A 24,366-nucleotide genomic window follows, 5' to 3' on the forward strand; every position below is an offset into this window, starting at 1 on the left:
TACTTCTTTTAAAATGCCTCAGAAAGCCACCTTTAAAACAAGTGTGTGGAATTTCTAACCTTATATTTGTTTATTACATTTCATTCTGTTGCATACCTACACAACAGACTAAGTATCATGTAAGAAAAAAAATATCGTGTGACTAATTTTCTACATCTTATTTTCTGACTCAAGAATGGCCAGAAAAAGGTGATCGTTCATATCATTTTTTTAAGCAGGTCCAGTTTGTACTTACTGTTAAATAACTGAATAACTAAAAATATCAAATTGTACAGTGTTTGGGAAGAAACAGGCAACACATATCCGAGAGTAAACTTTATTAAAGTTCCTTTTCCAGAGAATATAGTCAGTAAATATGGTAATGTAGCAACAAAACTTAGGTTCATATGCCTTTGAAATTTTAAATTAATCTTCAATGATGTTGATCAGGAAATTCTTTCATTGGTGGAATTACTTCTCCAGTCTCCAGAATTATATCACCCTAGGAAAACAAACATGTATTAGTAGAAGGATCTTGTCTGCAAAGTATATCCACTCAGTCAGACCTCACACTGAAAATCTAGTTCAGCTTTGGCATTCACATTATAAAGGGACTCAGACAAAGCAGTGTCTGTCTAAAAATGAGAAACCAGTATTCAAAATCTTAAGGTATAAGTGAAAGAATAGGGGAAGTTTCACTCAAAACAAAATGACCAGAAAGAGCATAAAAGTGGTCTTCACAAAGTGACACAGGAATAATGTTTACTTGCAAGGCCCCAAGAAATAGAAGCCCTAGAAAAAAAGTTACACGGAAACACCTTCAGCTCAATCCTGGAAACTCCATTGACAAACTATATAATTAGTTAATATAATTTCAGGCAAATTACTTAGCTTTAGTTTCAGCTTTATGTTCAAGATAGCAGATTCTATCAACCTGACAGTCCATGAATGACTGGGTAGAGTAGAATTATTCCTCATCCCCACCCCAGCCTTTTCCTGACCTGGTACTGCTCAGGATTGTTATTTAATAAAAAAATAAACTTTATGTTTAAGCCATTATACATTTTGGGGATAATTTATTACCACAGCTAACATTACCCTAACACAGACATTAACATTCTGAAGTGGTACTAATGCTGCCATAATAAAAATTAAACCACATGGCGCTGGCTTAGCAGTCTGGAGGCAAGGACACTGGCATTGGAAGGTAAAAATAAAATGAAAGCCAGTAATAACTTGGAAGCAGACTATCTAAGGAGCTTGAGGTTCTAGGAGAGGAAGCTGGAAAAAAGTTAGGAGTTCAACTATTAGTTGCCTTGGAAAAGTACCTTAGGAAACATGAGCTCTGGCAAGAAGTAGATGATTTGAAAGCAGAAATAAAAAGATATCCAGGACCTTTCAGGATTGGAAAAACAAATTGCTTCTGAATCTTTAAATAGTAAGGGTTAACAATGAAGACATTCTGAGAAACAGAAGCCCAATAAAGCTCAGTAAACAGGGACGCAGCCCTTTGTCAGAGATCAGATTGAAGTGGAGTCTGTTTCAGATGGCCTCCGAATAGCTGCCACTGCGTTGAGAGGCAGCGGCATGAGGACAGCGAAAGGAGAGGGGCAGGCCGCCTCCTCCTCCCCGCCCGCCGCTGCGATCTCGGGAGCTTCTCGGGCAGCGCAGGAGCTGGAGGTTCGCTCCGCCGCCCCGAGCCGCAGGGCACCGGGTGGGCGGCAGTGGCCGGTAGCCCGGGGTTCTGCACCGCCCCCCCCGTAGAGTGGCGTGGCCGCCCTCGCCCCTCGCCATCTCTGCCGCTCACGCCCGCTCGGGGACTGGCGCGCTGCCGGCCCTGCCCTGCCCTCCGGGTGTAGCGGGCAGTCATGCCGCGCCCCACGCCCGTCAGCGCGCGTCCAGCCCGCTGGCCTTCCCTTAGGGCAGCCCAGCCTCGGAGAGCCCAGCGTGCCCGGCCGGCGGCGAGATGAGCTTCTTCGGCTTCAGGAAGAGCGTGGAGGTGGAGATCGTGCTCAACGATGCGGAGAGTAGGAAGCGGGCGGAGCGCAAGACGGAGGACGAGAAGAACTATTTCCCCTTCTACGACGGCGAGATGGTCTCCGGGAAGGTGAGCCTCGCGCTCAAGCACCCCAACAAGCTGGAGCACCAGGGCATCAAGATCGAGTTCATCGGGCAGATCGGTCAGGAGCAGATGTCACAGTGAACACCCCCGTGTGGGTTGAAAACCTCTGGCAGAGAATTCATGCCCTATACCACATGCTGCATGTTTAACTCCGTTTTTAGGCACTTCCTGGGAAAGCTTGTTAGATGCTCTCTCAGGTCCTCAGGGTTCAGCGAAGAATATCTGTTCTCCCCTTTTGCAAAGGCCAGAAGCACTGACCCCAGGTAGGAGGGGCCTGGGGAAGGGGAGTCCCTGCAGGCAGTGAGCCTGAACTGTTCACCTCTGGCATTTCAGAGAATGAAATCAGGTGGAAGACCAGCTGATCCCGCAGGAACCTCTGTCGTTTCGTCAAATCCAGAATGAGTGTGGCCTTTTATGTATCGGAAATAGGTCTAAAGAATGAGTTTCATACCCTCTGCTCTCCGGCTTCCAGCTTAGATAGGATTTCTCAACAGCATGCTGTTGACATTTGGGGCCCGGTCATTCCTTTTGGTGTAAAATGTTTAGCAATGCCCCCGTTTCTACCCACCCAATACCAGAAGTACCCCCCAGCTGTAACCTCAAAAATGTCTTGAGATACTGCCTTACCTACCCTACAGGGTAAAAATCCCCCTAATAAAGACCCACTGAGTAGATAGGATGAATCCAAAATATTTTCAGCTGAGTGTAACATGTGAGGTAGCGAAGTCCTTGCCTGCTTCACATTAGGATTTTCAAGTAGCAGCTTTAACACTGTTGCATGGATTCTTTGGCTCTGTCATAGCAGTGTAGACAGGCAGGGTTAGCCTATGTCTGAACCACCGTTCCAGGTGGCCATACCTTGTCAATACAGGAAGATAACCACAATGTCTGCTGCCCCAGCGGGATTGACTGAGCTGCCCCAGCTGGGGAGGGGGGCTGGGTGTCAAGATTTAGTCTGAACGAAGAGGCTGATTGCTGTACCTGCCCTGACTGGTTTCTGGTCTAACTCCTTGGATCCCAGAATAGTGTCACTGCTGAGTTTTCTCAGTATGTTTTATTGCTTCCATTGATAACTCTTCCTGGGCCCCTGAGCACTCTGGGCTGACTTGACCTTGTGCCTTTCTCTGGGCTGCTTTCTTCCCTGTAAGACGAGGATAACAAAATCACCCCGTGAGAATGTTGTGATGTCCAAGGGTTGTGCTTCATGCAGCGCGTGGCGTACCTGTGCCATATACCTAAGACAGTGTGCCTGCTGACTGACCGCAGGGCACCAGGGTGAGGCCAGTAATTTTGTTGAAGTTGTGGTCTTGTGGTTTTCTCCTTCATTGCACTCTTTGGCTATGTATGAAGTGGGTGGGACTCGGTCAGATTCTTTCTGAGATCTGGCTGTATGGTAAGAAAGTTGATTGATATCATTGTGCTCTGTCCCCTTCCTCATTGATTTCCATTTTAACTCAAATTTTTTCTTATAAATAGTAGTCTCTTTGACTTGGTTCTTTTCTTCTCTCTCTCTCTCCTTTCCCTTCCTTCCTTCCTTCCTCCCTCCCTCAGAAGAGTTAGTTCTGTATTTTGAAAATGAAGTGCTTTATGTAATTAACCTTATCCTTATGACTAATTTATTTTTCCTCCTGATGAAAGTGTATTTGTCACTGGCTGGGGGGGGGGGGGGGGGAAGGGGGGGGGAGAAGGGGACATATGTAATACTTTCAACAATAAAGAATTATTTTTTTAAAAAAAGAAAAAAGAAAGAAAGGAGAGAACTTGGTAACTGTATAGAAAGGTGGCCACCTCCCATTTTCAACTGGAACTACTACCTTACACTATTACACTATTTCCTCCTCTTTTTCTTTATTTTTGTATAAGAATATACAAAATAGGCACTTGAAGTGACAGTGAAAAAAAAGGAACATTTTAGTCAATCACTTAGCAAGGGAAAGGAGAAAGAAAAATAGTGAAAAAAAAGGAAAAATCAGGTGTTTTAAGACTTACTGGGAATATTCTGGGCTTCCTTTCAACAATGCCATATGGTTTTGTCTGCAATGAAAGTAATGCTCTGTTAATTATGGTTTTAGAGTTTCTTCTAAAGAAATAGATCATATACCAAATGTTTAACTTAGTCCCAAATTTCCACCGAACTCCAGACTCATACAACTGTATACTCAATATCGCTACCAGTATTTGGCTGTCAAGCAGGCACCTCAAACTTAACCATGTCCAACACTTAAGTTTCCCCAGTCCCTAACTTACCCCTGTCTTGGTACAAGACCCTTTCATTCTCCCAAGTAAGTAGGGCAAAAACTTTGACTTCTCAGCAGATCCTGTTGGTTCTACCTTGAGATTATTTTCTGAATGTGCTGCTCACCACCTCTAGTACTACTATCCTTGTCCAAGTCTATCATTTTTCACTTGCGTGCCGTCCTACAGTCTAAGCTCTACACTGCAGGCAGAGTCAAGTAATTCTTTTATCATGTATCATTCCTCTGCTCAAAGTTTCTTAATTCTTTGAGACAAAGCCAAAGTCCTTGCAGTGATCTCTAAGACCCTGCACAATCTGGCCCTTGACTACCTCTCTGAACTCCTACCTTCCTCTCCTGTACTATAGTACTTACACTAAGGTAGCTCCTTTGCTATTGGTCCAATCAGTTGGGCCAGCTTGAGCCTCAGAGCGATTATACTTAACTAGAGGCCTGGTGCACGAAATTCGTGCACTGGGGGTGGGGGAGGGTGTCCCCTCAGCCCAGCCTGCGCCCTCTCACAGTCCGGGACCCCTCACTCCTTACCACTCGCCTGCTCACTGCTCCTTACCACTTGGCTCGCTGCTCCTTAGCACTGCCATGGAGGCAGGAGAGGCTCCCACCACCGCCACTGCACTCACCAGCCATGAGCTCAGCTTCTGGCTGAGCAGTGCTCCCCTTGTGGGAGCGCACTGACCACCAGGGAGCAGCTCCTGCATGGAGCACCAGCCACCTGGTGATCAGTGTGTATCATAGCAACCAGTCATTCTGGCCGTTGCACTGTAAAGGTCCCTTAGGCTTTTACTATATAGATGATTCCTCTACCTGAAATGCTCTCCTAGTTATTTGCTTGGTCCATGCCCTCAAGTCATTTATGTTTCTCTTCAAATAACACTTCCTTAGAGAGGTCTAATTTAAAAAAAAACCCAGCTCCTATCATTCTCTAGTCTTTTACCCTGCTTAGTTTTTCTTCTACAGACTTATCACCTCCTTTTATACCTCTTTGTTTATCTATTTATTACCAGTCTCCAAGACCAGAATAAACATTTCACGAGGGCAGGGATTCATCTGATTTGTTCACTGCTGTATCCCTGTTTAGAACAGTGCGTGAACATAGGAAGAACTAAATAAATATTTGTAGAGTAAATGTATTGATTAAGCATATACATCTTCATGAAATACCAAACCAAAAAATGTATGGCATGATATAAAATTCAGAGAAACTGAAGCCAAAAGCAGGAAACTTAGAATACAATTAGAGGACATTAAAGTGTTTTTAAAAACATTTTACATAATACAATGTGAAAACATTAAAAATGTCTTTAAGAACTCTAGTCTGGCTGGTGTGGCTCAGTGGTTAAGCATTGACCTATAAACCAGGAGGTTATGGTTCAATTCTCCAACATGCCCTGGTTGCAGAGCACATCCCCATTAGGGGGCATGCAGGAGGCAGCCGATCAGTGATTTTCTCTCATCATTAATGTTTCTCCCTTCCTCTCTGAAATCAATTAAAAAATATTTTTTAAAAGAACTCTGACCAGAAGTAATAAGACATTGAAATGTCATCAGAGAGAGATGGTAAAATTCAAATAGGCAGTAAAGGTGTTAGCAAAGTGGCTGCAAGGGTTATTAAGAATGCAGTCCTGCCCAAATCAAGAGAAAATAAGGTAAGAGAGAGGCCTTCAGACCTCTACTGACACATAACCTTTAACTAATTATGTCCATCTTTGACCCAGGAAAAAATCACCTGGAAGTACTAATCCCTCAAATAAGCAACCATATTAATGTCTTGAATTGTTGATCCAATAGCTGCAGCTTGTTAAATTCACTTCTTTTAGGATATAAGTGTCTTTTCAATCCTAGAAAAATTGTTAAATACAGATATTACAAAGTAAATCAAATCCAGAGTATAAACCGGTGAATGTCAAATTTAATAAGTTCCAAAAACAACAGACAATCCATATATTGTTTACAGTATTTGTAATGTGTAAGGTAATCTGGCTATTAGAGGTTTTAAAATACTAATTCTAGAATTCTAGAATTAAAGAGCATAATTTATTTAGACTTGTGATTTTAAGTTTTAAATGATTTTGTTTCTTAAGGTCATTAATTTGCCCTATAAATACTTAAAAATAAAATGTATAAATGTAGTCTGAAACATTTAAGAGAATTTGATTATGTTTGTAGGTAGAATTGTTTTAGGAAAGTTCAACTTGAATTAATCCAAAAATAATGAGAGCAAAGAAAGGAGACTGTTCATATTTTCCTAGCTATATAAGTATTTTAACAGAATTTAGAAAACAAATTTAAAGAATTAGAAAAACGTTTTTTTTTAAATTTGAAATTAACAAACTGAGTATTAATTTATATTCCAATAACTGTGAACAGTTCTTTCTGCACATAAAAACCACTCTTGGATGTTAAAAACAAAACTGACAGAAAATAATATATTTTCTTTTCTAGGGTCTTGCATGTTAAGGAAAAAATACAGACCTATAATCATATGAAGTGGCCTGTGTACTTGTAGGTGAACATAAACACAAAAACTTTAAGCCCATCAACAATAAACATTTAAAATATTCTCTGAACCTTAGATATATAAATTGTTAGTACCCTTTAATGGTTGCAGAAAAATTTTTGTAAGGGTTTGTGTGTGTGTGTGTATGTGTGCGTGTGCATGTAGTGAAAACACTAAATCCCATCTCTAATTTCTACATTAACCTCAGATTTCTAAACCTAAGACACACCCTGCCCACTGGGACATCCAGAGAAACAGATGTGATAGCTCATGTTCCTAAACAATTTTACTTTCTCCCCAGGACCAGAAAGCCCTCCTTTCCAAGGCTAGAAATTTTAGAATCATAAATGACTCTGAACCTTGGTTTCATCCCTAACTTAACTTGGCCTGTTTCTTCCTTTGAAAGTATCTCCTGGTTTCACTTTTCTCTTCTATTCCTGCTTCTTTGCCCTAAACATATTCTCATCAACAAACACCTACTAAACCATGACAACGTCCAGCTGATTTGCTTGATGTTAGGACTTTCCTCCCTCCAATTCACCCCACATTTTATGTTTTCCTAAATCTATCACTTTTATAAAGTCACTTTCCTACTTAAAAGTGGAAAGCTTCCCACTGCCTACCACATAAAGTTCAACCTCCTCTGCCTAGTTTTCAAGACCTTCCATTAATTGGTCCCAGTCTACTGAGCCAAGAGTCTTGGGTAGATATGGCTATGCTCATTAGTGACTCCATATCTTTCTTTGTCACTGGAATAACTTGTCTCCAACATACTCCTACTAGAATCACCTATCTTCCAACTGTACTATAAACTCCTTGAGGTCAGGAATTTTGTCTTATATATTTTCTACAGCAATAAAGGTAGAGAACATAGTAGGTACTCCATAGTTGTTGATCAATGGATATAATCTGCTTAGTTAAGAGAACAAAGATGATGTCAGCAATCAGAATTTTAAAGAGACCACACAATCAACAGAGAACGAGTCATGTTAGAAGGAATTTTTTGAGAACCCCAGTTATTTGTTTCATTCTCCTTTTAACAAACTAACTTCAATGAGATTATCTAAAATTTGTTAGGCAATCCCTAACTTTTATTTTACCTTGAAATAATAGTTGCAAGAATTATAAAAATAATTTTTTTTTTACCCAGTTATTTCATAGTAAATTGCCAACTAGTTTACTTTAGGTTATTTCCTACAAATAAGGACAATATTCTTTTGTTTTAAGGAACATATTCTTAAAATAATCGCAATAGAGTCATCAAAATCAGGAATTTAACATTGCTATATTACTGCCTCCTGCCTAAAGAACCCATTCAGTCCTAACCGGTTTGGCTCAGCGGATAGAGTGTCAGCCTGCGGACTGAAGGGTCCCAGGTTCGATTCCGGTCAAGGGCATGTGCCTTGGTTGCAGGCACATCCCCAGTGGGGGGGGTGTGCAGAAGGCAGCTGATCAATGTTTCTCTCTCATCGATGTTTCTAGCTCTCTATCCCTCTCCCTTCCTCTCTGTAGAAAATCAATAAAATATATATTAAAAAAAAAGAACCCATTCAAATTTTACCAATTGTCTCCATAATTGTTTGAAATTCTCAGAAAATTCCCTTAGATGACTTGTTCTTCATTGTTTAGACTGCTTAAAAATTTGACTGTTAAAACCATTTTTTTTCTTTTGACTAAACAGATTATGCCTATTAATCAAGAACTGCATTTAGTTGACATGTCTATTTAGTTTTTTTCAATCTAGAAAGAATCTTCCGTTAATCTTTAGCTTTTACGATCTTGACACTTTTGAAGTTGAATAAGGCTGAAAAGTCCCTCAATTTGGGTTTGTCTTATGTATCCTCACAATTAGATTCAGGTTATGCATTTTTGGCAGGAATATTGCAAAATTGATGCTGTTTTCTTTTTATTGTATCCTATCAGGTAGTACATTTCTGTTTGTCCCATTATTAGTAATGTTAATTTACATTTCTTAATTTAGGTGGTATCTGTCAGGTTTCTCCACCACAAAATTACCCTTTTTCTCTTTGAAACAAATAAGTACGTTTAAGATCGGTATTTTGAGATAAATCTTAGTATCTTTTGATGTTCCCTGCATGAAAAAAATATTACTCTGATGATCCTCAAATTATGACTTTTCTATCATTCCTTGTCCATTTATTATTTAGCAATCTATTATACAAAAAAAAGCTTTCTCTTTTACCCATTTATTATTTACTTATCTATGAGTATCGGCTCATGGATTTACATTTTTATTCAGTTGTCTATCATCTATTACCATCATTTATTTTGATGCTCAAACTGTCCCAATGAGAGTTCTTTCAAGCTGACTCTGTGTCCTTTTGATATAGCTCCATCATTCTTTGAACAATTCTTTACCTTCTGGAACAACAAGCTCATCTTGTATTTTCCCTGCCTCAGCCCTGGACCTGGCCATATCTCCAAAGAGCTCTGGATCCTTTCAGTGAAGAATTTTATTTAGAAAGTAAGACCAGGCTTCTGGATGTGCTAATTACCATGAGGTAGCTCTGCCACCAGGCACTGTCAGTGGACAGAGCTAGAGAATATCCACACTTACATCTACATTTACTTCTATATTTATCAATCATTATTAAAAACCATGAGTTCACAGCCATACTCCCAATTCCATTCTAGTAGCACAGGGTTTTTCTCCCTTCCCATATGTGTAGCTCCCTTTTCCAACAATGGGAATCCTGATCCCACTATCATCAATTTTTGTACTTATCTGACCAATGTTCCTGTATATAATCAATCTCCTGTCATGATCACCACACTCCAATATAAATAACATCCTCACCTCATTCAGGTTCTGACATCTTACTCTGTGCTGCCACCTCCATCACTGCCCCAAACTACCCTTCTTCTAATATCCTACACCAGGTTGCTGCCACTGCTTCTTTCCAAACAGGTCTACTCACCAATACTTTCCCTCTACCCCCCATGCAGCAACCTACCCGGGATCTAACACTCCTCAATGGGTACAAGAATGCCCTCCTACTCTGTTTGGGTTATAACACTCCACACTGGGTAGCCACCACTGTTCTCCCTTCCATGCCACTCCCCAAATGCACTCCTCCCTCACCCTGCCTGGGCTCCAACACCCTACACCAGGCTATCCTTAGCCTTTAAACCACCACCTGCAAGATCTTTCAGTGAAAAAGTTCAAGCTTTTGAACATCCTGGATTCTAAAGAAAAAAAGTTGTGAAAAATCAAATAGAATGAAAAAGAGGGAAATGGAACGATGACAAAGATAACCTTTGACTATTTTGAATTTTACCTTATACCAGATCTATGCTCAAAAAGAGAAACAGAAATTCCTTTCTCCCTTCCTACTCATGATCCTGAATTTACACTAGTATTATTAGGTCAATTACATTCTGATCACTTAAATACTGTTTCTAGGAGGAAATGCATTTTAAGTTGTAAGCAATTAATATAAAGATTAACTTTTTGAAAAGCCATATATTACTTATATTTAAACTTTTTACCTAAAAGGATTCAAAGGTGTTCACAATCAGTTACAAGAGGCACATTATTTCCACTAAGTAAAAGCAGGGTAAGGCATACCCACATAGGAAATAATTTTGTACCATACTAAAAATAAATTCTGAAAAACACATATTTAAAACATACTTACAGCCACATGATATTTTAAATGATAATGAATAATCCAGGCAGGTATAAGTACATGAGTAAAAATAAGGAAACTGTGTCGGTACGTCTTATAGACCTAGGGAGAAAAAACCATACACAAAATAAAACAGATATCCCATCTTTTACATTTGTGGCAGAAAAAAACAAAACATCAATAATACAACAATGTCATGATTATTTTAAAATCTCTAAATGCTACAAATTCCTTATAGTCTGTAGCTAACCTCACCCATTTAAATATTTTTACTAAACATAGGGCCTGCTAGGGGATAGATATCTAGAGTGCAGGGCAAGTTGCATTAAGACAAGTAGCATTTTGCAAAACTATAGTAAGGCATTTATAGATTTCAAAAAAATATTACTTCTAGCCCTGGCCGGGTAGCTCAGTTGATTAGAGTGTCATCTCGATACACCAAGATTGTGGGTTCAATCCTCAATCGAGGCACATACAAGAATCAACCAATGAATGCATAAATAGATGGAACAACAAACAAATTGATGTTTCTCTCCCACCCCCTCCCCCACTCCCTTCCTCTCTCTCTAAAAAAATTAATTAATTAAAAAAATACTTCCTTATTATCTTTATTATAAGTTTGTTAAAGATAAAGCATGGCATAAATAATGAAAGAATAATTTTAATCAATTTAACCAGAATGATCAAACCTACATCATTTTTCAGGTAAAATCATCTCCCTAATTTATCCATTTCAGATACCCACAAACACCACTTGCATTATTCTAAGTGTGAGGTGACAATCTGAGCACACCAATGCTGGAAAAAGTGTTTTACGTACTGGGATAGAAGGGTTCCAAGCTTACTTTCAGATGCCTTTATACTATTTTGAGAAAGGCAAAAGAGAACTAAAAAAAATGGAACTTTTCCAAGGCAGCCAATTTGACTGAAACATACCTATCCTTTCAGGGAAAAGATTCTAAGTGTTGTAATATGATTGTGGGAAAAAAATTAACTCAAAGTAAGGTAGGATGGATTTCAATAAATGATTATTTACTTCTTTACATCATGGGAGGGATGTCTACTTTCAACCAGTGGCTGCCCAAATCAACAAGTAATGCCAATGATACAAAGGGTGAGAGAGAAGTTGAATTAGAGTTTCATTTTACCATCATAAAAAAAGTATCTAAGCCCTAGCTGGTTTGGCTTGGTGGATAGAGTTAGCCTGTGGACTGAAAGGTCTCGGGTTTGATTCTGGTCAAGGGCATATGCCTGGGGTTTCCGGCTTGATCCCCAGTAGAGGGCGTGCAGGAGGCAGCCAATCAATGATTCTCTCTCCCTCTCTCTTCCTCTCTGAAATCAATAAAAATATATTTAAAGAGAGAAAAAAATATCTAAGACCACTTTTTCAGAAAAATTTGCACCAGACTTCGTAGCACTGTAAGAAAGCAGATACACATAGATTTCAATGTGAACTCCTTTAATTCCTAGCTCTATGGCCAAGGGTAAATCACTGAGCTTTTGTAGGCCTCAATTTCCATTAAGAACAGTTTTCTATCTTATAGGAGAAAAGAATTACATAAAGTAACACATGTAAAACCATCAGCAGAGCGCCATGCACAACGTAAGCACTCGTGTTACGTATTAGTCGTATTCCATTATTATTCCATTATTATCAGCCAATGTCGTAGCGAAGTGAAAGCAATTCTGAGATATAGTGCTTATCACTCATAACGGATGTGATTTAATGAACGACCTCAAGAAAATGTTCAGAGGCCCTGAAAATAAAGACAGCTCCTTGAACGAGTGACTTTCTGCAGAGTACAGTGCAGGAATGGCATTTTTAAGTGACAAAGTGTATTTCACGCACATGGTGGTCGTTCAGAAAGGTGGCTCTTGAATATGACTCACTACGCAGGGCAAGAGGATTCTGTCCGTTCTGGTGACCACATGGGCCCGTACCATCATCAGCCAGAGACTCGTTGTGCCTTGGGATAGTGGGCTGCAGCGTTAGTTGGGTCTCTATAGCGTCAACCTTACACAAGTGTTCTCAAATACTAAAATCGTGGAATTCTAACCGGTGGACCCTTGGCTCTCCGTCTGGGGGAAGATCTGTACAATCAAAAGAGACCCAAACGTTTTGTAAAACCCAAGCAAGGATTCGCCTCCTCATCACACTACACAGCAAAGGGGCATGACTCTCCCAAAGTCACACATGCCCTTGGACTCCTGACGCCCAGGCCAGGACTCGTGGGACAGACAGGGCTGCGATCTGGCTACGCCTACGTCTCGGTAGAACCTAATGCTCCCTCTTTCGGGAGGAACCACCGGGCTTGCGGGCGCAGAGCGACGTCCGTGTCCTGGGTTTGGCCACAGGAGCAGGCATCCCAGCAGACAAGTCTGGGGGTCGTGGAAGGTGGTGGTACGGCGGGCGAGGGAGGCCGGTCACTCACCAGGTTCTTCCAGGGGGTCGGGTGCTGCAGAAACTTGTTCCAGAATCTCTTCACAGGCCACATCCTCTGCGGGGGCAGCACCGGCTCCCGGGGGCTCAGCTCCTGGTCCTTCAGCCATCGCCGCCTCAGTTCTCGCAGCTGCTGCAGCCGCAGTTTCTCATCGGGCGTGTACCCCGTCATGTCGCCGCTGGTACCCCGGGAGGAAACGGCGCGCCCCCCGGACCTGGGACCGGTCACTGACGCGCGCTCCTTCCGGGCAGAGCGACCTTGCGAGGACGCCCGGGAGCGGCGCGCCGTGATGACGCCGCTCTGGTCTGCAGACGCTCCAATCGCCGCGCACGGGCCGGGCATGCGCAGAGCCTGCGCCCACCGCTCTTCGGGTGGGTCCTGAGGACCAGCGGGAGGATGGGAGGGGCGCTGTAGTTACGGGATAAGGGGCGCGGGGAGACATAGGAAGTGTGAGGTCGCGGTAGAGGCTCTGACCGCGAAGAACTGGAGAGCTGGGAGTCGGAAGGATGCGAGGATGCGATTCACTGAACGTGATGTCCAATGTAAAATTCTTGACTTGCCTCTCCCACCTTGGAATTCCTCTTCTTATGACTTCGAGTCTGTGGATTCGACTCAACAATTCCACTTTTAGGACTCTGCCCCGAAAATACGGTGGTAAAAATATGAAAGGAATATGTACGACTATTCACTGCAGCACCATTTATAATAAATACTGGAAATTACCCCAAAACTCCTCAATAGAGAACTGGTTGAAGAAATTATGGTACAACGACACAATGACGTGTTCTATATACAACTGGATTAATCTCTAAAATAGATTGTAAAGTGAAAACAGTTAAGGGGAGAGATAATAGTAATACTAAATATATAAAATGTTTGATTAAATTTTAAAAATAATGGAAAGGAAACTTGATTTAAAAAATATTACCTATTTTTTTTTTTTTAGGACAGAGGAGAAATAGGATAGAGGAGACAGGGATAGAAGCTAAACTTCTTAGAATATATCCTATTTAGCCCTATCCGGTTTGGCTCAGCGGATAGAGTGTCGGCCTGCGGACTGAAGGGTCCCAGGTTAGATTCTGGTCAAGGGCATGTACCTTGGTTGCGGGCACATCCCCAGTGGGGAGTGTGCAGGAGGCAGCTGATTGATGTTTCTCTCTCGTTGATGTTTCTAACTCTCTATCCCTCTCCTTCCTCTCTGTAAAAAATTAAAAACATTTTTAAAAAAGAGAATATATCTTATTTAATAAAACTGACTCTAGAACCATGTAAACATTTCATATTATTACAAACCTAAATTTACAAAAAGAAGCCTCTGAAAATGAAAAACTCAACGGATCTAACTGATCTGCTTAGTGGCATAATCTCAAAAACACACACCATTTCAAGTAACTTTATTTTTTCCATTATTTTCCTTCATTCTACTAAAAGTTAACACAGACATAACAAAAATACAAATAAATATCAGTATATATAGACTAATTATAGTAAAATATGTTTAATTTTATAGAACTTTGTTACTTCAGGACCAAAAATCTACATTTTAAGTACCTTTAAACCATCAAATTATTGTACATCTAAAGAGAGATATACCTCAAGGACAAAAACTCAAGCTGTTTTAAGTAATCATATTGTTGGTAGTGATGGTGGTGGAGGTATTGTTAATCTGACACTGAAATGAAATGATTTTGCTGGGATTTCTGTAATGGGAAAAAGGAGATACAAACGTAAACTTTATGAGTTTAAGTAAAAACTCTATAGTCCTGAATTTGCATCAAAAGCATCATAATCAATTTTAAGCTCATTGAATGGCCAACCTAGTAACCATGAACATCTCTAGTTCCTAGATTGTGACCTCTAATTATCATTTTTCATTCAAAGAAACTAAGACTTTTTGGAGTGGCAGTTCTCAAATATTTTGCTCCCCAAACTTCTTAAACTCTTAAAAATTGTTGAGGACTCCAAAGAGCTTTGTTTATGTGGGCTACATATATAATTAGAATAACACTAGAAATTAAAACGGATTTTAAAATAAACTATCCATTAACAATTATTTAGTGAGAAGAGTGCCATTGTTTTTACACTTTTGTAAATTTCTTGAATGCCTGGCTTAAGTAGTAACAGCAGAATTCTTATAACCGCTTCTGCATTCAATCATATCATACAACATCACACATCATGTAGCCTTTGGGAAACTTCATACCCATTTGTGAGAGAATGAGAGTTTAAAAGGGCAAATAGCAATTCAGTATTATTATAAAAAGAATTTTGATCTCCCAGACCCCGTGAAAGGATCATAGGAACTTCCAGGGAAGAGAATGGTCCCCAGATTGCACTTTGAGGACCACTGCCTTAGAGAAATAGCTAATTCCAGGTCTGAGTTAGGAAATGTAAAAGAAGCTTGTCTTAGCAAAAAGCAGGGAAGTTTTTAAAGACTAGTAAAGTCATGTCAAAAGGATTCAGGAGCCAAGCTGAATAGACTTCCATTCGTCAAAGATTGAACAACGTGATTAAAGCATTAATAAGTATAATGATGTCAGTGGATTGAAAAATGTAAAATACATTCACATACATAAGTTTATAATGATTTTTAAAAACTCATTGGTCACCCTAACCGGTTTGGCTCAGTGGATAGAGCGTCAGCCTGCAGACTGAAAGGTCCCAGGTTTGATTCCAGTCAAGGGCATGTACCTTGGTTGCAGGCACATCCCCTGTAGGAGGTGTGCAGGAGGCAGCTGATCGATGTTCCTCTCTCATCTATGTTTCTAACTCTCTATCCCTCTCCCTTCCTCTCTCTAAGAAATCAATAAAATATATTTTAAAAAACCCCAACTCATTGGTCACTTTTAAATGGTGGTAGGGAATCAATTCCTCATTTGGAAAACTGTTAAGTAGAAGAAAAATTACGCATTTTTCTGGTCTCTATAAATTGCACCTTAAAGTAACAGAAGTTGATGAGAGGAAATTTCTTCAAAGAAGAAAAAGAACTAATAGAAGGAGGAGGGATGGCAGTTAGAATATCACTGTTTTGCAACCATTAGTTCGTTAATGAATCAATGCAGTGATCAATAACTTCTGATATCTCAAAAATAGAGCAACTCCGCCTCCTAGTGGAAGCCTACCTCATTGCCTGTGAAGTAACCTTGCCAAACAAAAAACTGAACCTGAGTCTGATCAAATTTCTAAATCTAACTACTCATTGAATGGAAATACAGAGGAACTCCTATACAACACTGAAAGGACGTTCAGAAAAATCCAGATTGTAGACGCTGCAGAGAAGCGACTGTTTCTTAAAACAAACAAACAAACAAAAAAATCGAGCCCTAGCTGGTTTGGCTGTGGATAGAGCATCGTCCTTCGGACTGAAGGGTCCCGGGTTCAATTCTGGTCAAGGGCATATGCTCAGTTTGCAGGCTCAATCCCCAGTAGGCAGCCAATCAATGATTCTCTCTCATCATTGATCTCTCTCTCTCTCTCTCTCTCTCTCTCTCTCTCTCTCTTCCTCTCTGAAATCAATAAAAACATATTTAAAAAATATATGTCAAGGGAAAAAAGAGAGCGAACCCATAGATTAAAAGAGAAAATCATAACTCAATAATAACAACCTGATTTAAAAATGGGCCAAAGGCCTTAACAGATACCTCACCAAAGGAGATATGATGAGAAATAAGCATATGAAAAGATGCTCCACATCATATGTCTCCAGGGAAATGCAAATTAAAACAATGAGATACCACTACACACCTATCAGAATGCCCAAAATCTGAAATACTGACCCCACCAAATGCTGGTGAGGATGTGGAGCACCAGGAACCCTCATACATTGCTGATGGGAATGCAAAATGGTACAAATACTTTGGAATACTGTGTGGCAGTTTCTTATAAAATTAAACATTCTCGCCCTAGCTGGTTTGGCTCACTGGATAGAGCATCAGCCTGGGGACTGAAGGGTCCCAGGTTCGATTCCGGTCAAGGGCATGTACCTTGATTGCAAGCACATCCCCAGTAGGGGGTGTGCAGGAGGCAGCTGATTGATGTTTCTAACTCTCTATCCCTCTCCCTTCCTCTCTGTAAAAAACCAATAAAGTTATTTTTAAAAAGTTAAATTAAATTAAACATTCTCTTACTGTACAATCCAGCAATTTCATTCTTTGGTATTTACCCAAAGGAACTGACAACTTATGTTCACACACACACAAAAACTGCACACAAATGTTTAGAGCAACTTTATTTGTAATTTCCCAAACTTGGAAACAAACAGTACGTCCTTCAATAGATGAGTGAATAAGTAAACTATAGTACATCCAGACAATGAAATATTATTCAATGCCAAAAAGAAATGAGCTATCAAGTCGTGAAAAGACATGGAGGTATTTTAAATGCATATTACTAAGTGAAAGAAACCAATGTGATAAGGTTATATACTATATAAATTTAACTGTATGACATTCTGGAAAAGGCAAAACTTTACAGACAATAAAAAGGTCAGTGGTCACCAGGGCTGCTGGTGGTGAGGAGATTAATAGGCAGAGCACAGAGGATATTTAGAGCAGTGAAAATATTCTGTATGATATTGTAATGATGGCTATATGGTGTCATATATTTGTCTAAAGCCATTGAATGTGCAACACAGAGTAAACCCTTAGGTAAACTAAGAACTTTGGGTGATTATAACATGTTGGTATAGGTTCATCTTTTTTTTTTTAAGTACTATTCTGGAGAGTGATGTTGATAATGGGAGGGGCTATGCATGTTTGAGAATAGCGGGTATACAGGAAATGCCTGTACCTTCAGCTCAATTTTATTGTAAATCTAAAACTGCTCTTAAAAAAAAGGCTTTTAAAAGGAGAGAGAGGCAATGAGGGAAATTTGAACACTACCTCAATCTTTTATGATATTAAGGGATTATTGTTCATTTTTTAAAAAATATATATTTTATTGATTTTTTACAGAGAGGAAGGGAGAGAGATAGAGAGTTAGAAACATCGATGAGAGAGAAACATCGATTAGCTGCCTCCTGCACATCTCCTACTGGGGATGTGCCCACAACCCAGGTACATGCCCTTGACCGGAATCGAACCTGGGACCTTTCAGTCCGCAGGCCGACGCTCTATCCACTGAGCCAAACCGGTTTCGGCTATTGTTCATTTTTGTATGTGATAATGTGTGATTGCATTTTAAAAATATATATTTTTATGGATTTCAGAGTGGGAGGGAGATAGAGAGAAACATCAATGATGGGAATCATTGATTGGTTGCCTCCTGCACACCCCACACTGGGGATCAAGCCCACAACTGGGGCATGTGCCTTGACTGGGAATTGAACTGTGATTACTGGATCATAGGTCGACACTCAACCACTGAGCCATGCCAGACAGGTGTGTGATTGTATTTTTAAAGGGAGCGTTATCTCTTAGAGATACCTTCTGAAGTATTTATGGATGAAAGGATGTGATATCTGGAATTTACTTCTTAGAAACTGGAGAGGGAGAAAGCAGTATGGTGGAAATAGATTAGTGATGAATTGGTAATTGTTTTTTTTTTTTCTTAAAAAATATATATATTTTATTGATTTTTTTTAATTGCTTAAAGTATTACAAAGGGTATTACATATGTGTCCATTTTATCACCCCGCCCTAGACAGTCCCCCAGCCTCCCCTATGCCCCAGTGTCTTATGTCCATTGGTTATGCTTATATGCATGCATACAAGTCCTTTAGTTGATCTCTTACCCCCCTACCTCCTGCCCCCCAACCCTCCCCGGCCTTCCCGCTGCAGTTTGGCAATCTGTTTGAGGCAGCTCTGCCTCTGTATCTATTATTGTTCAAAAGTTTATAATGGTCTCTATTATCCATGAATGAGTGAGATCATGTGGTATGTTTCCTTCATTGACTGGCTTATTTCACTTAGCATAATGGTCTCCAGTTCCATCCATGACGTTGCAAATGGTAAGAGTTCCTTCCTTTTTAGAGAAGCATAGTATTCCATCGTGTAGATGTACCACAGTTTTCTAATCCATTCATCTACTGATGGGCACTTAGGCTGTTTCCAGATCTTAGCTATGGTGAATTGTGCTGCTATGAACATAGGGGTGCATATATCCTTTCTGATTGGTGTTTCTGGTTTCTTGGGATATATTCCTAGAAGTGGGATCACAGGGTCAAATGGGAGTTCCATTTTCAGTTTTTTAAGGAAACGCCATACTGTCTTCCATAGTGGCTGCACCAGTCTGCATTCCCACCAGCAGTGCACAAGTGTTCCTTTTTCTCCACATCCTCTCCAGCACTTGTCGTTTGTTGATTTGTTGATGATAGCCAGTCTGACAGGTGTGAGATGGTACCTCATTGTTGTTTTGATTTGCATCTCTCGGATGATTAGTGACTTTGAGCATGTTTTCATATGTCTCTTGGCTTTCTGAATGTCCTCTTTTGAAAGGTGTCTATTTAGGTCCTTTGCCCATTTTTTGATTGGATTGTTTATCTTCCTTTTGTTAAGTTGTATGAGTTCCCTATAAATTTTGGAGATTAGGCCCTTATCAGATATGACATTGGCAAATATGTTTTCCCACACAGTGGGTTTTCTCATTGTTTTGTTGATGGTTTCTTTTGCTGTGCAGAAGCTTTTTATTTTGATGTAGTCCCATTTGTTCATTTTCTCTTTAGTTTCAAGTGCCCTAGGAGCTGTATCAGTGAAGAAATTGCTTCGGCATATGTCTGAGATTTTGTTGCCTTTGGATTCTTCTAGAATTTTTATGGTTTCCTGTCGTACATTTAAGTCCTTTATCCATTTTGAGTTTATTTTTGTGTATGGTGTAAGTTGGTGGTCTAGTTTCATTTTCTTGCATATATCTGTCCAATTTTCCCAACACCATTTATTGAAGAGACTATCTTGGCTCCATTGAATGTTCTTGCCTCCTTTGTCAAATATTAATTGAGCATACTGGTTCGGGCCGATTTCTGGGCTCTCTATTCTATTCCATTGATCTATATGCCTATTCTTGTGCCAGTACCAGGCAGTTTTGAGAACAGTGGCTTTGTAATACAACTTGATATCTGGTATTGAGATCCCACCTACTTTGTTCTTTTTCAGGATTGCTGCAGCTATTCGGGGTCTTTTTTTATTCCAGATGAATTTTTGGAGAGTTTGTTCTAGATCTATGAAGTATGCCGTTGGTATTTTAATGGGAAGTGCGTTGAATTTATAGATTGCTTTGGGTAGTATGGACATTTTAATGATGTTGATTCTACCAATCCACGAACACGGTATGTTCTTCCATCTGTTTATGTCTTCCTCTATATCTTTTTTCAACGTCCTGTAGTTTTCTGAGTAGAGGTCTTTTACCTCTTTAGTTAAGTTTATTCCTAGGTAGCTTAATTTTTTTGGTGCGATGGTAAACGGGATTGTTTTTATAATCTCTCTTTCTGAAAGTTCACTATTGGTGTATAGAAATGCCTCAGATTTCTTGGGGTTAATTTTGTATCCTGCTACATTGCCAAATTCATGTATTAAGTCTAGTAGCTTTTTGATGGAGTCTCTAGGGTTTTGTATGTATAATATCATGTCATCTGCAAATAAGGACAGTTTTACTTCCTCTTTTCCAATTTGGATGCCTTTTATTTCTTCTTCTTGCCGAATTGCAATGGCTAACACTTCCAGTACTATGTTGAACAGGAGTGGTGAGAGGGGGCATCCCTGTCTTGTTCCTGTTCTTAGGGGAAATGGTGTTAGTTTTTGTCCATTGAGTATGATGTTGGCTGTGGGCCTGTCATATATGGCTTTTATTATGTTGAGGTATGATCCATCTACTCCCACCTTGCTGAGAGTTTTTATCAAAAATGGGTGTTGAATTTTGTCAAATGCTTTTTCTGCATCAATTGATATGACCATGTGGTTTTTTTCTTTCAATTTGTTTATGTGATGTATCACGTTTATTGATTTGCGGATATTGTACCATCCTTGCATCCCTGGGATAAATCCTACTTGGTCATGGTGTATGATCTTTCTGATGTACTGCTGGATCCGATTTGCTAAGATTTTGTTGAGGATTTTGGCATCTATGTTCATGAGGGATATTGGCCTGTAATTCTCTTTCATTGTGTTGTCTTTACCTGGTTTTGGTATTAGGGTGATGCTGGCTTCATAGAATGAGCTTGGAAGTGTTCCTTCCTCTTGAATTTTCTTTAGTAGTCTGAGGAGGATAGGTTTTAGTTCTTCCTTGAATGTTTGGTAAAACTCCCCTGTGAAGCCGTCTGGTCCTGGGCTTTTGTTTGATGGAAGCTTTTTGATGACTGCTTCAATTTCTTCCATAGTTATTGGCCTGTTGAGATTTTTAGATTCTTCCTGATTGAGTTTTGGAATGTTGTATTTTTCTAGGAATTTGTCCATTTCCTCCAGGTTGTCTAGTTTGTTGGAGTAGAGCTGACCATAGTATTTTTTAACAATCATTTGTATTTCTGTGGGGTCTGTTGTTATTTCGCCTCTATCGTTTCTGATTTTGTTTATTTGGGTCCTCTCTCTTTGCTTCTTGGTGAGTCTGGCTAGAGGTTTGTCAATCTTGTTTATCCTTTCAAAGAACCAGCTCTTGGTTTCATTGATTTTCTGTATTGTTTTTTTGGTCTCTATGTCATTTATTTCTGCTTTAATCTTTATTATCTCCTTCCTTCTGCTCACTCTGGGGTTTTCTTGTTGCTCTCTTTCTAATTCTTTGAGTTGTAGAGTTAGCTGATTTACTACCATTTTTTCTTGTTTTTTGAGATAGGCCTGTAGAGCTATAAACTTCCCTCTCAGGACTGCTTTCATTGTGTCCCATAGGTTTTGGATTGTTGTGTTTTCATTGTCATTAGTTTCCAGGATGTTTTGAATTTCTTCTTTGATTTCATTGGTAATCCAATCAATATTTAATAGCATGCTATTCAGCTTCCAGGTGTTTGAGTATTTTGGGTTGTTTTTATTGTAGTTTATTTCTAATATTATGCCATCGTGGTCTGAGAAGATGCTTTTTATGATTTCAATCTTCTTGAATTTGGGGATACTTTGCTTGTGACCCAATATATGGTCTATTTTTGAATATGTGTCATGAGCACTTGAGTAGAATGTATATTCCGTGGCACTGGGGTGAAGTGTTCTGAAGATGTCTATTAAGTCCATCTGATCTAGTGAGTCATTTAGTATTGCTGTATCTTTGCTGATTGTTTGTCTAGAGGACTTATCCAGTGCTGTCAGTGGTGTATTAAAGTCCCCTACTATGATTGTATTGTTGTTGATCTCTCCTTTGATATCTTCCAGGAGTTTTTTTATAAATTTGGATGCTCCTGCATTGGGTGCATATATGTTTACCAGGGTTATATCTTCTTGTTGAATTGATCCCTTTAGTATTATGAAGTGGCCTTCCTTATCTCTTGTTATGGCCTTCACTTTGAGGTCTATTTTGTCCGATATAAGTATTGCTACCCCAGCTTTCTTTTCCTTTCCATTTGCCTGAAAGATATTTTTCCATCCTTTCACTTTCAGTCTGTGTGAGTCCCTTCTAATGAGGTGGGTTTCTTGTAGACAGCAGATGTATGGGTCATGTTTTTTTATCCATTCAGCCACTCGATGTCTTTTGGTTGGAGCATTTAGTCCGTTTACGTTTAAAGTTATTATTGAAAGGTACTTATTTGTAGCCATTTCTTTTTTTGTGTGTGTGGCTGCTTTCTTTCTGAGCTTTTTATTATTTTTATACCAGTCCCTTTAGCATTCCTTGCATTGCTGGCTTGGTGGTGATAAACTCCCTTAGCCTTTTTTTGTCTGTGAAGCTTCTTATTTCCCCTTCAAGTTTGAATGATAGCCTTGCTGGATAGAGTATTCTTGGATTCAGTCCTTTGCTTTGCATCACTTTGTAAATTTCTGTCCATTCTTTTCTGGCCTGATGTGTTTCTGTTGAGAAATCATTTGACAATCTAATGGGAGATCCCTTGTATGTAACTTTCCGTCTCTCTCTTGCAGCCTGTAAGATTCTCTCTTTGTCCTGAACATTTGCCATGGTAATTATGATGTGTCTTGGTGTGGGTCTTTTCGGGTTCACCTTGTTTGGGACTCTCTGGGCTTGTGTGACTTTTTTCTTCCCCACCTCAGGGAAGTTTTCTGATATTATTTCTTCTAATAGGTTTTCTAATCCTTGTTCATCCTTCTGTTGTTCTGGTACCCCTATTATTCGTATGTTGTTTCGTTTCATGTTGTCCCAAAGCTCCCTTAGGCTCTCCTCCTGTCTTTTAATTTTTTTCTCCAATTGCAGTACATTTTGGGTGTGTTTTGCTTCCTTGTCTTCTAATTCACTAATTCGGTCCTCCGCTTCTCCTAGTCTACTGTTGATACTTTCAATGGAGTTTTTCATTGCAGCTATATCACTCTTCATTTCTTCTTGGGTCTTACTTAAGTTGTTGATTTTTTCATCTGTTTCTTCTAGCTTCTTCCATATGTTATCGATTTTTTCATCTGTTTCTTCTTGCTTCTTGCAGAGGATGTCGATTTTTTCCTCCATCCGGTTTATGCACTCTAGGACCCTTATTCTGAATTCTTTGTCTGTCATGTTGCATGCCTCTGTATTACTTAGCTGCTTTTCTGGAGAGTCCTCCTTCTCTTTCCTTTGGGGGTTTCTTTGTCTACCCATGTTTGATCTCACTGACATATCTAGACGTTGAGTCGTTCAGTGGTTGCTCCCTTGGTGGCAGTGACTCCTTGGTCTGTGGTTGCTCTTCGGGCGGTTGCGGTAGCAGCTGCTCTTCAGTTGGCAGCAGCTCCTCTGGTGTGTGCTGTTCACAGCTGAGGTGGCTCTTCTGGCTGGTGGGGCGAGGCTTCACATACAGCTGCTGTTCCTCAGCAGAGGGTGTGGTGCTCTGGAGGTTGCTGTAGCTTCGATCTGCTGCGTTGATTTAAAGGCACAAAATACAACACAACAAGGCACCACGTACCCGGCAGTATACACAAATATATTCACGATATTAATAACCCCAAATAAAGGTGACCACCCGAATTAAGAGAATTAGGGGATAAGGAGGATGGAAGGGAAAAAGATAAAAGAGAAAAAAGAAAAGAAAAGTAGGGACCAAAAAAAGGAGTGCAAAAATGAAATTGGGAGAAAGGAGGGGGGGAAAAAAGCGAGAAAAGAAAAGACAAGAAAAAAAAGGAGAAAAAAGAAAAAAAAAAGAAAATAAAAGAGCGAAAAGAGAGAATGAAGTGGAAGAGGGGAAGAGACTTTTAATATGAGGAGAATACTCCTATAGAACCGCCATTAATCCCAACAGATTCCAGCAACAGCTCCCTGGAGATGAATGCAAACTAGAAACAACCAATAATATGACGATGAAAATAGAATGGAGAACACTAATCCCAAAATAAAATAAAGAGAAAATAAAATGGCACTTTAAAAAATGGTAAAATGGTAG

The 24,366-nt window shown here is 39.8% G+C and overlaps 1 protein-coding gene across 1 annotated transcript; it reads right to left on the reverse strand.

The window, feature by feature from the left end:
* Positions 1-302: 302 nt before the first annotated feature.
* Positions 303-13,232, reverse strand: NDUFB6 (NADH:ubiquinone oxidoreductase subunit B6). The gene is made up of 4 exons (XM_081102916.1): positions 12,936-13,232; positions 10,513-10,605; positions 4,091-4,135; positions 303-481 (listed from the first exon to the last, which is right to left on the reverse strand). The coding sequence occupies exons 1-4, from the start codon at positions 13,113-13,115 to the stop codon at positions 413-415; spliced, it is 387 nt and encodes a 128-aa protein (XP_080959042.1). The 5' UTR covers positions 13,116-13,232; the 3' UTR covers positions 303-412.
* Positions 13,233-24,366: the final 11,134 nt, after the last annotated feature.

This window comes from Myotis nattereri (genome assembly GCF_964212035.1).
Source record: "Myotis nattereri genome assembly, chromosome: 12".
NCBI lineage: Eukaryota > Metazoa > Chordata > Mammalia > Chiroptera > Vespertilionidae > Myotis > Myotis nattereri.

Excerpts from the sequence above, each read along its gene's own strand:
- NDUFB6 (XM_081102916.1), bottom strand. The coding sequence starts at position 13,115 with ATGACGGGGTACACGCCCGATGAGAAACTGCGGCTGCAGCAGCTGCGA. Across the intron at positions 4,136-10,512 it reads ATTTAAAATATCATGTGGCT|ACAAAACCATATGGCATTGT; the intron begins GTAAGTATGTTT and ends CTTTCATTGCAG. Across the intron at positions 482-4,090 it reads GGAAGCCCAGAATATTCCCA|GGTGATATAATTCTGGAGAC; the intron begins GTAAGTCTTAAA and ends TTGTTTTCCTAG.